Source organism: Terrapene carolina, unplaced genomic scaffold (genome assembly GCF_002925995.2).
Source record: "Terrapene carolina triunguis isolate 2854851 unplaced genomic scaffold, T_m_triunguis-2.0 Scaffold179, whole genome shotgun sequence".
Lineage (NCBI taxonomy): Eukaryota > Metazoa > Chordata > Testudines > Emydidae > Terrapene > Terrapene triunguis.
This window is the reverse complement of record NW_020664530.1, coordinates 12,448,328-12,464,398: the sequence shown is the minus strand read 5'-3', so window position 1 is coordinate 12,464,398 and position 16,071 is coordinate 12,448,328. Positions and strand designations below refer to the sequence as shown.

General features: G+C 39.0%; 1 protein-coding gene across 5 annotated transcripts in view; it reads left to right on the top strand.

Moving 5' to 3' along the window:
- The window catches only part of LOC113406994 (protein cordon-bleu-like), a 237,895-nt gene that overhangs the window by 177,313 nt on the left and 44,511 nt on the right, over positions 1-16,071 (top strand). For 2 of the 5 annotated variants that reach the window (XM_026654023.1, XM_026654022.1), the window contains one exon: positions 4,157-4,386. The exons of the other annotated variants lie outside the window; for them this stretch is intronic. In XM_026654023.1, the coding sequence (XP_026509808.1) occupies positions 4,157-4,200 (44 nt within the window). In that variant the 3' untranslated portion in view covers positions 4,201-4,386. Of the gene's footprint in view, positions 1-4,156; positions 4,387-16,071 lie in introns of those variants that run through there. 5 annotated transcript variants of the gene reach the window in all.

Sequence of the window (16,071 nt, the reverse complement as noted above, 5' to 3'; positions counted from 1 at the left end):
GGTAAGTCCCCCTTCACACACACACACACACACACACACACGAAAGTCAGCAGGGTTCTACACAGGTGCAAGGTCCTCTCAGGTGCAATAACTTGCAGCATCAGAGCCTATTTGGTAACCACATGAAGGGTAGTGTATCTCTGCTAATCCCACTGAGATCCTTCTCTGGGAAGCTTTCATTGCAAAGATTATACTCTAAGTAGCTCTCCACCTAGGGTTGCCAGTTTTGGTTGGACGTATTCCTGGAGATTTAATCACATGACATAATCTTTAATTAAAGATTAATCTTTAATTCCTGGAGGGCCAATCCTGGAGGGCTGGCAACCCTATCTCCACCTAATGTATAAATGTTGGGTGGGGGTTGTTGCCCACTAGCTAAACTCAATGCATTATTGTTTAAATCTTAGGTAAAGAGATGTAGAATGTCAAGTTTTATAAAGGAGGGGAAAAGGAAAAAGTCTCTATGTCAAGGAGTTCTGCTACTAGAAAACACAACTGTTAATGTGGATTAACCTATTTTATTCCTACCAATGTATGAACAAAATTCTTATTGTAATTTGATTTTTGGTTCGATACCATCGGCTTGTACACAGTGGTTCTCTTCTTAAAAATCTGTTCTGGACTTGTTTTAATCAATATTTGTGCTTCAACTGACTTCCTATCATTATGATATTTTGCAATGCTCCTCTGCTCCACTCTGGCAATCAAATGCATTTTAATCAATTCTCCTCTGATTTTTATTCACCGGATCATTTGTTCTTAAACAAATGTGATATCCCAGCTAAATGCCTTTGATTTAAGCTTTTACATGGAAACATTACATGAGCTTTTAGTATCCTCAGCTCATCCAAATCAAGGAAGCAGAGCTTAGTACATCTTTTAAGGACTCTTATTCAATATTAAACCTGGGCAAATCTGCACCTATTGCACCTTCATATTTATACTCTGTACTCCCCTAGAAATATACATATACATACTTTATATGCTCTTGATCAATTTCTGCAGTTCCCACACAACTTTATCCCTGGGGAGAGAAAAGGAGAAAGAAAGCACCACATTGCTTAGTGTGCACTAAAAACTGCTATATGTTTAGTGCACATCTGAAAGTTGCTCAGATGCCACAGTGAAAGATGCAGAATAAGAACCTGAATAGAAGTAAATGGTGATGCCTCATAGGCCATGCACAACAACACAGATCTCAGCTATTTTACGAGGAAATCCCCTTTTTCTGATGGTGATATCCGATAACTCTGCAAATCTCAACAAATAAACTATCCTCTCTATTGGCGGAGCAGGGAGCGTTTCAGAGCATTGAGTGGGAGGAAGTACATTTCTACTCTGTGCTCCTGCTTTGTCTTCTGATACTGCCACTTCTGAATTCATAAGCAATGGGGTGAATAGGAATTTTGCCATTGACTTCAATGGAGCCAGGATTTCACCCATGCTCTCTTGCCATCCTTTGCTGTGGCTGCCCTGGCATGTTAATAGACACTGCAGCCCAGGGGGGCTTTGCACATGTTGCAAAGATGAAGAAAATCAGCTTTTTCCAAAAATGGAAATACTCATTTAAAAGGTCACTAAAAACTGCTATATGTACCAGAGTACTAGGTCCAAATTTTCAAGTGTAGGCATCTAAGTGTAACTTCAGTGAAAGTTATGGGTGCTCAGAGCCTTTGAAGGTCAGGCCACTTTTATTTAAGTGCCTAAAATTAGGCACCGAAGCTTGAGAAAGTTGGCCTTAAAAACAGGAAATGAGAAGATTGGGGGTTTGGGTGGGTTAGAACCACACATGAGTTTGCAATGACGTCCTGTTGCCTGACAATGCTTTGTACACTGCAGATAGGACCTACGCAGACGATTCAAAGAGCGTAGATTTAGATTTAGACAATAAAAGTGTTTTCTCATAAAAAATGTGGGAGGAAGAATAAGTTATTGATGCCTGATATTAATGGAAAGTATGTTTGTTCTTAAATGACAAAAGAATTCACGCTGGTGAAGATCATATCCTTCTAATGTTGACCAGACAAATTACCACCTCAATCTGTCTTCTCATGATTGCTGTTTCAGAGCTCAAACTCTGTGATCATTTGTGGCAAGTTACATTGCTATCCCTTATTCTCTGCCACCTCTTTATCAGGCACTACATCCCTTTCTTCATTCCCCCCGCCAACCAGACAGTTGTCTCATTGTGCTCCAAGAAGCCTATATTGAAGAATAGCCATTTCATAGGCGTTAGATGGGGGTTGGGGGGAAATCGCTCTTCACAGTTTCCCAAACTTATGTGAAGCGTAAGTCATTCATGAATAGGGCCTTTCGTGAGATATTTGAGCTTTTCTGCCTTAATGGTAAGAGTGTTTTCCGCAAACAACAGTACAATTGTTCTACATGATTTTTGCTTTTTAATCTTATTGTCATTAACTGAGCTTTCTTGTTAATATTTGCACCACTAGACACAGATTATATGTTTTGTATGCATGTCTAAAATGATATATTTGTGGGATCCTTTTTCCTCCCTTAACTTATTAATCAGGTTGTTTTGTGACCTGTTATTCTGAGTTTGGTTGAATTTTGACTGTAGTTCACAAATGGAGACTCTGTTACATCTGTTGCATGGAGTTTGATTTTGCCCCATAATTTGTATGTTCTTAATGAATGAGCTGTTAACAAGCTATCTATTATGCCATGTAGAGGATGCTGTACTTAGAGCTGATACTGCAGTATGTTTTCTTAAAATGGTTTGAAACAGGACATTTGAATAGCAGTCTTACTCCTGTGTCCTTTATATGGTATCTTTTTATTTTGTCATGTTATGGACCACAAAATAAAAATACAATAGAAAACTAAAAAGTTAGTTTAAAATGGATAAATATTTCACCTTCTTTTTGGGTCATATCCTGAAATCCATTCTTCCCTCTTACGCAGGCTGGAGTACCAGTGAAGTCAATAAGAGTTTTTGCTGAGTAAGGATGATTAATTGATGTAGTTGTAACCCTTCTGCCAGGTGGAGCCAGCAGCAACAAGGGCCGGGTTCAGTATTAAATTTCTAAAATGTAACTATAGGCACCTAGCCCATAAACTGAAATCCTAATTTGACTCAAAACTTGCATTGTATGCAAAAATAAAGTACCGTACAATAGTCAAATATCCTCCATTACCATAACATTTGGGGGTTTTTTTGCAAGCCTATTTTCCAGTTTTATTAGGTGGATAACATACTGAGATGTATATTTCTAGCTGACTGGTAATTCAATTCTGTTTGAGGAGAACAGGGAGTTGATAAGGTGCCTCCTTCCTCCCACCCCGTGTGTTGTTTTTTTAATGAAAACCTTGTGTGGCATAGCTCATATAACCATAAATGACAACAGATGTGAGAGTGAACAGTTCTACAAACATCTTCAGCACCTCCATTCAGTAACTTAAAGTGGAGGTATCTGGTATTGTCAGCCCTTTAAGGACAGTTTCTAAAGACTGAAGTTTGTTCATTTTAAATAAAAATAACAGGAGACATCCATAGTGGGGAAGCCATCTTTTCATAGATGTAAAGATTCGAGTACATGTTTGAGCTACTCTGTGGGCTGTTTTGCTAGTCAGGGATGTGTTGACATCACACATACATCACAACAGTTGCAAATAATCAATGTCCCAGTTTTTTTTCTCAGCATAGATGCTAAGATTTATGTGAGCATAGAGAGTGAGCTACCCTCTCACTGCTTAGAGGTGGTCCCTAGAATGTAGTTAAGGTGCATTGAAAGGGTAGTGTAGGGAAGCTTGTCTGGCCACTCCTCCTGCCATGCCTGTCCTGTGACTAAATAAAGAACTTTGAGTTCCCAGACTATCAACCTAGCATCTTCCATGGGCATTAAAGTTCACTCCAGGAAAATAGAGGTCACGTGCACCTTGAGCATCTATGCATGTTGTTACATTGACTACAGAGGAATTGAGCCTGCTTTTTCAGTGATGAATTTGGCCCCAGGAATCCAGGCTACGATTTTCAAAGGAGCCTATGGGAGTTACATACCCAAATGCCATTGAATTTCAGTGGGATTTGGCTCTTTTAAAAATCTAACCCTGAAGGTTAGTTTGCATGCTAGCCATTCTTTCATTTTTGCCTTCACTTATGTTTATATGTTTTATCATTTACTTTTTTCCCCAACAGTTTATTGTTGTGCATCATTCCCTTCACACACCAAGCACGTCTGACAGAACTTGCCTCATCCTATGACCTTCATACCTCTGACGCCTCCCGTTGCCTCTGCTACCCTGACTCTTCCGTTGCCTTTCTTCCTTCCCTGCTAGAAGAGCTCCTTTTATCTGACTGAAACCTTGGCTTCCTTTCTTTTTGAACTTGCACACCTTCATTTAATTAATATTGATATGTTTGGCTTTGTTTCACACTCATTCGTTAAGTGTATTCTCCAGAACTGAACCCTGTGTTATACAGATACGGATCACCATCCAAAAGATTCCCCATTCATATGTCTGTTTCTTTACAAATTATTCTTGTTGCTTTGGGTCAGTATTTAATTTGATTCGGCGTTTCACTTTTTTTTTTTCCTTACATGCAACCCTGTTTTACAAATTTATTGAAAAGATTCTAGTACAATTGCTCATTTTTCTATAAGGCTAGGCCTCGCATTCTGCATTTTCCCAAGCATTTTCTGTTTTCCCTTATTGCAGCTATTTTGTGACATCTGAATAGACCTGAAAGTGAGCATGGCCTAAAGTCCAAGATTCCTTTCATATCTTGGCCACTGATCAAGTTACTGAGTTAAAAATAGAAACCTTAAAGGTCTGTCGGACCTATAATGGGCCTAAACAGAAAACTGAGGATAAGTACCAAGTACATTAATTCATAGCCTTTAGTTTTACTTTTCATACTAATGCTTACTTTGATTAATTTCTTCTTCATTCTACAAACACACTACGGAAACTAAAGTATTTGTCATATTTCTGTAACAAGATTCAAAACATTGTTTGCTCGAGATAAATCTAATTCTGCAGGTCTTCATTTTTCATTTACAAAAGGAATATGCAGATGATTATAGTTAAAATATGAACTGTTGGTAGGATCACACCCACCTAAAACTCTTTGCACTGAGGACACTTGTTCATGCAAATGGCTCCCCAACACATTTTTTTTACTCATTCTGGATCACAACCATGGGTTTTATGAGCTGAAACAGCGCACACACCCAAAACCCTATTCTGCCTTCATAGGTAACAGGTTTTTAAGATGTTTGTTATTTAAATGAGTGTGATGCAGAATGTGACTCTTACTTACATCAACAAAATTCTACCCTGAGCAAAATCATATGCCTTTTGGATCCTTTCCATGTATGCAAAAAGAGGAGAAAGAAAGCAGAGTATTCCTACAAAGAGAGTGGAATATGATGAGAAAGAGTTTTGACAGGTCTTAAGGATAAAGTGAATATTATGTGTGCAGTTATACCTGTTTTAAGAACCCACACAAGGAATCAACACATATTGCAGAGTCTTCTAAAAAAAAAAATAGAGCAAAATTTTACTCAATATATTGTAAGGTACTTAGTGGAAGTCTCTTAAGAAAAGAGGCTTTTGTGCAGGTTTCATTGTAATTCTCCTTTCTTTAAAACTTTGTAAATGTTCACAAAATGTTGGGCTAATCAGTCTCTGTTACTGCAGGTTTACACTCCTTGTAACTACATTAAAATCCCTGGAGTTCCACTGGTATAAAACCAGAGTAATGCAGTCGTGAGTTGGGCCTGGTATGTTTTAAGTAGGGTTGGTCAAAAACTTTGCATCAACATTTTTGTTCAATGGAAAATTAGGTTTTCAACTAAAGAAAAATTTTCCTGGAAAGTGTCTGCATTCTTCAAAAAAAAATCAGGGGCTTTTTGGGTTGGAAAATTGGAACCCTGAAAAACAAAAATCTCCGGTGGAAGACTTTTGGTTTTTTGACTAAAAGCTTTTCTGTTTCCAGCCAAACTTCCAAAAAACAAAAAGTTTTCAACAGTAAACTAAAAAAGTTTTGGCTAAAAACAAGAATTTAGCCCAGTGTCTTTGAAACATATGACAGCTACTTTGGCCTTTATCTTGAACCATTGATGTTAATGTGAGCTTGCCAGTTGACTTCACTGGGAGCAGGAGCAGGCCCTTTATTCACTAGGGTAGTGTCTTAGGTTAGCATTGATGGAAGTGTACATTGGTTGGTTTTGCTGCCCATATTATTCCATGAGGGCAGTAGAAACATAATGAGAATTACATGGGCAAGCTAATACCAAATTGACTATAAGGACTATTGAATTCCAACAAAGTGTGTTTGTCAGCTCATACTACGCTGAAGAATGAATGGGAAATGGTGTGGATTTAATTTACTCAGCATTTTGTTTCTACACCAAATAGGGTTGGCCAGATATTTTCCTTCAGCGGCAAATAATTTGGGATGGTAAAAAGAACTGTTTGAAAATGTAATGACTCATTTGACGGAGGGAGGGGAGAAATATGTGGGTAGTTTATAAATCAAAATACAACTCAATGATTTGAATTCCAGTACATATGAAAAGTCAGTGCCAAAATGACCATAGGGAGATGCTTAAATCATGTTGGATCCAGTTTTGAGATATGCTAAGTGCCATTCAACTTGTATTGCGTTCAGTAGAGTTGTAGGCATTCATTTCTACTCCAAATTAGACTTTGGTGAACCACCATAGGAATTGTCCGGTGTTACTGTAACCACCAGAGGGAGCCCATGTTGTCCCTTGGATGCAATAGATACCTAGTGAAGAAGATAATAAAAAGTTAATTTAAAAAAATGAATATTGAGTTATACCACAATTTCCATGTTTTCAAAATTCCATAACAATCAGAAATAGTTTACTGGGGGGGAGGGATTCTTTTTCAAAGGTAAAGGAAATAGACTCTTTCTAGATATTGTCTATAAATTCTTATAGAGAAACTATGAGAAATATATTTTGTACGTGATGTTACTGTAATGATTATGTCAGGGCACCAAACCCAGATTGCTACCAAGTCTCTCATAGTATTTTTTTGTGTTGGAATGTGTGTATATGTGTGTTACCTATCTGTATTACTATACATATGATAGCTAACCAAATTCTGCATTGCCCTGTACTCTAAGTATCGGAGAGGGTGCAAGGGCTTCCCTGTGATCCACAAGCACAACTGCACAGGAACAGGACAGGTTTTCAGCCTAGTGTTCAAGAGAGTTGTGATACATGATGATGTGCTGTGGTGGAAAGATTTTTATCAGCATGAGTTTTGCAGAACTTTTCAAATGTCTTTAGAGATTATTTTAGTATCCCTCCACTTGTAAAAGCTGGTGTCTTTGTTACTAGAGAGGGTAATTAACCACTGGAACAGTTACCAAGGGTTGTGGTGGATTCTCCATCATCAGTTTTTAGTTTTTAAATTAAATTGGTTGTTTTTTTTCTAAAAGATAGATTCTAGTTCAAAGAGGAATTAATTCAGGGAAGTTCTATAGCCTGTGTTACACAAGAGGTCAGATAGGATGATCACAGTGATCCCATCTGGCTTTATATTCTATGAATCTGTGAACCATCAGTCCATTTGCTCAAGGATCAAAGGAAGAGAAAAAAGTAACAGGTTTTATAAACCACTAAAATATATTTTATACATAATAATGTCATAGTTTTAAGGTCCATTCTCTTAGACCTTTCTAAAGATTGAAATGATAGCTGTGTTTCCCTTTGAGAAGCTAGAGAGTATCCCTTTTCAGTGGTAGGGCTACAAGATACCAATCCTTACTTTCATTATATTATTATGTGTAGAAAATCTATCTCCAGTCCAGAACTGAATCTTACTCATCCTGGGCCTCAAGCAGGTATAATTTGGGGAGAAAATTCCAATTTTGTATTTGCAAGAAGAAGGAGGAAACCTCTCTGGTAGATTGATACTTGATTTTATTTATTTTGGCAACTGTTTGAAGTTGGTCATGGGTTTGGAAAGTTAGAATAAGTACCAGAGGAGCTGGACTACTGGGTATGTGATCCAGTCCTAGTTTGTGATAAATTGCACAGGCCTATGATATATTTATTTATGTAACATAAACCCGTGCCCTTTATCATATGCCTATCACCTCCCCATATATGGGGAGGGCGGTGAGAATGTAAAATTAAATCTGTGGGCCTGATTCTGATGTGCCCATTAATTACATTGACACCTACTCTTCATAGATTCCAAGGTCAGAAGGAACCATTGTAATCATTTAGTCTGACCTCCTGTATTAACACAGGCCATAGAACTTCCCCACAATAATTCCTAGAGCATATATTTTAGAAAAACTGGCAGTCTTGATTTAAAAATTACCAGTGATGGAGAATCCACCATGACCTTTGGTAAATTGTTCCAGTGGTTAATTTACCCTCACTGTCAAAAATGTACACCTTATTTCCAGTATGAATTTGTCTAGCTTCAGCTTCCAGCCATTGAATCGTGGTATGCCTTTCTCTGCTAGATTGAAGAGCTCATTAAGGACCCTTTACACTGCTAAAGCAGTATAAAAGGGCCTTCGTGTAAATGAGAATCAGTCCGTGTGTGTGTGTATGTAAGACAGTAGTGCTCCCTTTCTAACTTGGCTTCAGATCACTGCCATGACTCTCAACGTATAGTTAGTACATGCAATAGGTACCATTTAACTTTCCATACTAAGATACATGTTATTTTAAAAGATAGAACATAACTTATTCCATGTTGTTACTACTGTTTTCTAAGCTTATCACAAAGCTGTGAACTCCCCGCTCCAGGACAGAGAGCCAAACCTACTGCCACAGTTTACCCACTTCTTATGCAAATGTCTCATATAGCAGAGCAAGAACACCTGTCTGGCTACATAAATCCACCACTGAAAATTACAACTAGTGACATAATTTGGTATTGGAGAAACACTATACAAGAAAATATGCACAATACGCTTCCTATTCCAGTAACCTCTCTAAAAACTGGGGTTAGTGTACACATCCCCCACTCACTGTTTGGAAGATATTGTCCTCTGTCTTTATATCCACAACACAGGAGAGATTGCTTTACCACTTGCTTTCAGTATACTCTGCTGATATAATAAGGGGAATGATCCTGCAATGTCAGTGGGTGTTGAAAGTGCTTAGCATCAGGCCCATAACAATACTTAAGTCCATACAGAACTTTACATCTTTGAAGTATGCACAAACACTAATGAATCCCCTATAGCACTCTGATGCACCTTGAATGTAAAAGATGACATAGCAACCTATCCTGTTCTAAATACACTCATCCAGTCAGCAGTTCCTAAAATCTGATCACAAATCCTTTCACTTTCCCACAGTTTAAGAAAATTCTGCAGAGAATGAAACGCTTAGGAAAAAAGCCACCCTTCCTAATGGCCCCTGTATAGTCCATTATTTGTACATCTGTTCCACTACTATGACATTAAAGATAATAGATATAACTGCAGGATCTGGGTCAAAATCAGCCCTGGCATAAGAGGGCACAATTCCGTTGTACTCTATGAAATTTTGCATGCTTTTGCCAAAACTGATTTTGACTCTTTGACTCTGGCTGTGTGATTAATTTATGAAGTGTGGAACAAACCTACATTTCACACTTTCCAGCCTAACTGGAAGCAGGAAGTACCAGGACTCTTTCATGGAACTCTGTTCTTGTGAGATTTTCAGCCCAGTCCCACACACACAAGGACAATGCGGCTAAAGTTGTATGAGTGCTTATCCTATGAACTGAACTCTATATTTTTAAGGCTTGCCCCTCCCTTCTCAAAATAAGGAAAATGTACCCTTACCTGCCTCCTTAGCAAACCCTTACTGGTTGGAAAGCACTGAAAACATGCCCAATTGCCATTTGAATTTGGAGGCTCTCCTACACACCCAAATATAAACACTCTTGTACTCTATCACTAGCAGAGCTGCACTGAGCACCTCTCCCATGTTACTTGTGTATGTGTGTATTCTTTTGGAATCTCAAGCTGGATCTGAATTTCAGGGCCTCCTATATCTGTAATGGGCCGAACCTAATCCTCAAAGATTTAAAAGGGATCTTGGGAGTGAAGGCTCCCAGTAGTGAGTGGTTGGGAGTTCTCTGATTCTCTGCCTCAGGTAGCTCATAATGCCCATAGCTTAGTGCTTGCTCCTCCTCAGATGCTCACTTCTTATCCTATGTGATAGGACAGACAGCTTCTCTATCTGTAAATACTGGCTAAAGTGCTCTCTTTCTGTGTTCTTTCTTATTTTTCCTTCTAAAAACTAGAGAATTCTGCCCATGTACATTCACTTCTGGGTTTAGAGCATTGGGGAGCAAGGGATTGAGGTCAGAGGCAGAGACTGCTGTGTCAGCTCCTTTGGGGAATGCAGTAATTGGTTCTTGGCTTGTATTAAGGACATACTTCCCAACCTATTGTACCATAAGCTAAAGGTGGGACATAGTGGAGGGCAAGACCTAAAATGAGGGTTGGATGGAGACAACACAAAGAGATGATCATGAGGAGCAGGAGAGCAATGGCTGGCACAGTCATTTTCCCTTTCATGGTTGCCAGAATAGCTCATTATGAATAGAACTGGTAGAAAAATGGTGTGTGAAAACTAAGAAATTGAAAATTTTGAAAAAAATAATTCCACAGGTTTCTAAAAACAATCATTTTTATTTGAAATATGTGATTGAAAAAGTTTGGTTTTGAAAATGTTTAGGTTTTGAGATTTTTTCCTTCTTTCCTTCCTTTTATTCCTTTTCCCCCTTCTTCTATTTTGCCACCAAAAAAGGATAAATAAACAAAAGGGAGAAAAAGGGAAAAAATCATTTTGGGATTATAGAAAAATGGAAAATTTTGAGAAAAAAATATTTTTGTCTTATAAAGGCTTTTTTAACCCCAAAAAAAATTTGTTGAGGGGAAAAAATATTAAACTAAGTCTACTTATGAGATATGTGTGTCACAATCAGGACCTGAGTGTAGCAAATGTAACAGGTAGTCATCTATTGACATAACTTTAAATCCAAAAACAATATTTTCTTTATTTGAGTTTAGTTTGTGTATGCTGGATGAAATAAAGAGTATGGCCCCTTTGAGAGAGAGAATTCTGGGAGTTTTACTGAATATAAAAGCTAGTAGAATTGCCCTAGGAACAGAGATGCTCTCTGCACCAACATGGTTTACTGAAGCCTCTGAAAAGGCCAGCCTGTGTCACTTCAAGGCCTTATTGAAGGTAGGAACTGGAAGCTTTGGGACAAAATGCAAGAACGTATTGATTATTTTGAGTGAGGTATGTTAGACTTATATTTAAACCCCTTTGGTTTTGGTTCACTAACAGTCCTACAGCCATGTTAAATCAACCATCTGGAGCCATACAGTTCCCTTTTAACAGGGTACTGGTAAAACCTGTCCCACTTACCTCTCAAAAGAGAAAAGCTGCAAGTGTGTTTTCAGAGAAAAACTTAATCCATTGAAAACTATTCAAGATGAGAGTCTGTGAAGAACTAGAGCAATCTGCTGATTAAGCATTGGCCATGTGCGTAAAAGAAGCTTGGGGGTAGCTTTCATTTAAGTACCCAAGTTTTCCCAATGAAAACATTTGGTTAAAAAGAATGCATACGCTGTAATTTGCTTGTTTGCTCCACTCCCTTGTGGACATGCCCAGCTTCTTCTGTACCTGGCAACTTTCCTGTGCTATGTACACCAAAGCTAAAAAATGTGATTCAGATATTCCTCAAATGAAATCACCAATCACATTCACTTTCTCACACTCTCAAAATACTCTCCAGAAAAAGAAATAAAGTAACTTCTCTTCACTTTGATTGTGCATGAAATAAAAATCTGTTTGTAATACACAGCTTTGACAATATGATGTCAATAGCATACATACAATAAGATAGCATGCATACCGTACACGTGCCTATGATGTATGAATTTAATACCTGTAGAAAAGTTACCATATTGATTGCACTGGACACTAAAGCCCTCACTCTAAGTACAGCACAGACACTGATAACTAATCACCATCCCAGCAGCATGACTAAATCTTCTTCTGAAGGTCACTCTTATTCAGTGCATGGCCTCTTTGCTGAAACTGTAAGCAAGATTTCCAGTCATGAAGGTGAGTTTTATCAGGATCAGTGGATCTCTATGTTCTCCCTAGAGCTCGTAGAGAATTTTCCAACCAAATGGAAAGAAAATAGCTTTTCGTCAGGAAAAAAATGGTTTGTAAGTAAAACAGATCCAAAAAATGGCATTTGAAAAGAGAAGGGGAAAGGGAGAAATGGGGGTGTTGGGAGAGAAAGGGATGGGGGGAAAACACTGAAAATGAAATCTTTTTGTTTAAAAAAACACACAACCAAATGGGTTGGGGTTTTGGTATTTTCTCCCTTTCTCTCCCTCTTCTGTTCCTCTGTTCTTGCCCCCCTTTGTCAAACATTTTTCACCAAAATCTTTTTGAAATTCCCCATGGGGTGGGATAGGGGAAATGATTTTTCTCAGCCATCCCTAACCTGGTCTAAGACCACTAGCTCAGTTGCAAGGCTTCATGTCACTAAACCATTTCCTTGAGCCATCCTGTCTTTTATAGGGAAACATGTACACGAAAACCTCAAATTCCAGATATAGCCTTGATCCAGCAAAGCATTCATGAACGCTAAATCGGGTGCCACACTGTGTATCACATATGTGATGATTATTTATTTGACTTACAATAGAACCTAGGAGCCCCAGTTATGGACCAGACTCCACTGTGCTAGGTGCTGTACAAACACAACACAAAGACAGACCTTGCCCCAAAGAGCCAACTGTCTAAGTATAGGAGTACTGCAAGATCAGACCCTTACAGTGTATACTGTGCATTAAGGTCTACAAGGATCACACACATGCTCAACAAAAAGAATTGCCTTCCCCATATTTAAAATATCCTTATAATATAATAGCTGAAAATGAACCACTAGCCAAACTACACCCGAAAGTCGGTGGTGCATTGTTCTTTGAACAGGAAAACAAGCAGGCTTGTTCTATCGAAAAGAAGGTCAGTTCACATAAATCAAAAGAGACCAGAGTAGAGCTCAGAGTCTTTAGGCCATGGAGATGTCTGAAAGAATGCATAAAATAGAGCTATATTTGGAAGCTAGCTGTTGAAAATCTTCTATGAGTGTATTTGTTATTGGTGGTTTTAGCTGAGGTACGTGTTTCTGGCCAATAAAGTGAAGTTATTTTGGGTCACCTAACTAATTAGACATGGGGGTTCTATGTGAAACATTTAATTTTCTGGATGTTCTAACTGTTGACTTTGGATGGTTATAGATACTATTCTATATGTGTATAGAAATAAAGAAGTAAGGGGAAACAATGAATGAGCTGACTGTGGAGCTAGAGAATGATGTCACAATTTATAATGGGCTATGTCTGTATGAGATAAATAGAAAGTTTGACACACAAAAATGGACAGAATGATAAAATTCCTTCCCATTAGGCACAGCTCCAGTCTGGTTTTTACTTTCAACCATTAGCATAGGTGAAAAATATTAGTGATGGCAACTTCTGGACTCCCTGTGATTATAATTACCCATAAAATAATTCACATTGCTGACAGGGGGCTAAATACTAGTTGCCTTATTCATGCAGCATTCCCATTTGCTGCAAGGGTACTATTTATATGGGTAAGGTGAACAGGATTTGACCGCATAAATACAAAACTGATGTCCAAAACCTGTCCTCAGACAGTTGAGTGCAATTCCCACTGACTTCAATAAGAGTTAAGCATAAGTGAGTCTGTTTCTTACAGTTAGATCAGTGCAAATCAGTAATAACTGTGTTTTTAAGTGAATGGAGTTACACCATTGTAATAGTGAGGAGAATCAGGCCCATGGGAAGAGAATTTGCCCCAGTTTTTTTTAACTGTACAAAATATTTGTCTCCTTTTGCTGACTTTGCTGGCAGCTAGTCCATTGGGAAGGAAGGCATAAGTACAGCACAAATGTGTTTTATGTTCTTTCTCTGAATTATCCTAGAAATATGAATCTGTCATAGGGATTTTATGGAATTCTTAGCAATGGAAAACATCAGTAAGAAAAAGGATGAATTGAATAAACCAGAATGCACAGGGGAACTCATGGTGAAGTTTAAAAGAAAAAGGTTTAGAAAATGGGCTCTTTTCTGTGGTTCTTAAAATCACCTAATAAAATGTCGGTTTGTAGCAGAGGTGCATTAATCGTTTTTACTTTTAACCACGATACTACATGTGTTTTTCATGCAATTTTATACATGCTTAAGTCTTTGTTCTCCAAGGTGGCTACTGAAAATCACCTTCACAGTCGATTTGTTCAGATCCTGAAGCATGCTTGGATTGCAGCAGACCACCTCTGTAAAGGATGCAGTTTGCCAAAAACTACCACTCAAGACTAACAATTGCCAGCAAAATGTGGCTAGCAGCATATTTCTCAACCAACCTTTATTATATAGGGCAGTTTCTGTTTTTAGATCTAGTTTTCCTTCTGTCTCACTGAGACTTGCCGCAATCCCCTTTATCAATCATGCATATTACTAGAACTACTTGGGATGATTTATGAAGTGGAAGTCTGAAGAAATCTGCTAAATATTCTTGACTGTATTCCCATGTTATCCTGATCTGTGTTGTCTCCTTCCTTTTCATAATCTGTTGAATATTATAACTTAAACCCCATCCTACATAGGGCCAGGTAAGGCAGGTGGGGTACCCAGTGTGAGTAGCTACTCCATGTACTTCTCAGCCCCAGGGCATCCCCTACCTGTTACTGTCCACAGAGCAGGAGGGGTGGGATCTCTGAGTACAGAGAGAACCCTCAAGTCAGAGCTACTCTGCACTGAGGGTGAAGTCAAGGAACTCTATCTTGATACAATAAAAGTCAGGGAACCAGTAAAGGGACTCAGGGTCACAGGTATGAGTAGTGAGTGAAAAGGAAAAAATGGCACTTTAGATCAGCTGAACTGTGGAAAGATGGGAGATCAGAGAGAAAGAGGCTACAGTAGTTGAGGTGAGAGGGGATCAAGGCAAGGGAAAGGGGTGATTTTGCTCATGTAGATTAATTCTCCATTCCCTCTTAAATCTGCCTTTTTTCTGTTTGATGGCTTGTGGTGAAAATAAGTATAAGAAATGGGAAGGAATAACAACTACTTTCAATTGAGACTTTATTCTTTCCTCTAAGACTGCTCAAAAGCCTGGTAAATAAATTTTAGAGTACCATTTTATAGTGGAAATTTAGCCATATAATAATAATTTCCACTAGGACTGTTTATTAATCGCAGTTAATTCACACGATTAACTCAAAAAAATTAATCACAATTCATCGCAGTTTTAATTGCACCGTTAAACAATAGAATACCAACTGAAATTTATTAAATATTTTTGGATGTTTTTCTACATTTTCAAATATATTTATACTCCATGTCTGCCTTTCTGCTGATGTCCCAGGTGAGACTTGTCCCTTTTCATGCTTTCCTGGCACAGAGATGGTGGATTTGTGGTAGGTTCACTTTTGTGCAATATGGAGAGATTGTCCTCATAGAACCTATTTGCATAGGAAATGTGAATGTGTGTAGTGTCCAAAAGCCATTAAGGATTTGTGCAGACAGGAGATGTAGGAAAGGGGGGAAAGTGGCTACACTATCTGAAGCAGATTATTGTTTATTAAGGTGAGCTCCTCCAATATTCAGCCAGTAATGTTTGGAGTCAGGAAGGATCATTTTGTAGGCAAATGCTGAGTCTCGTACCATAGATTTGGAGGCAGGGCTAGCTCCAGGCACCAGCTGAGCAAGCTGGTGCTTGGGGCGGCAGATTGTTCGAGGCAGCATTCTGCCCAATCCTAGGGCGGCACGGCCGCTTTTTTTTGTTTGTTTGTTTCGCTCCGGCCGCCCTGTAGGGGGCAGTGGCGCGGAGGACCGGAGCGCCCTGCAGGGCAGTCCTCTTCCTTCCCTCCCCGCCGACCGGAGCGGAGCCCTCGTGACAGGCGGCAGGAGGTGGTGCAGCGGGAGGGGCCGCGTGGCAGCGCCCCTGCTGTAGCCCTGGCCGCCCCCTTCTCTCTCCCGCCCGCTCCCTCCCCCTCCGTCCCCCCCCC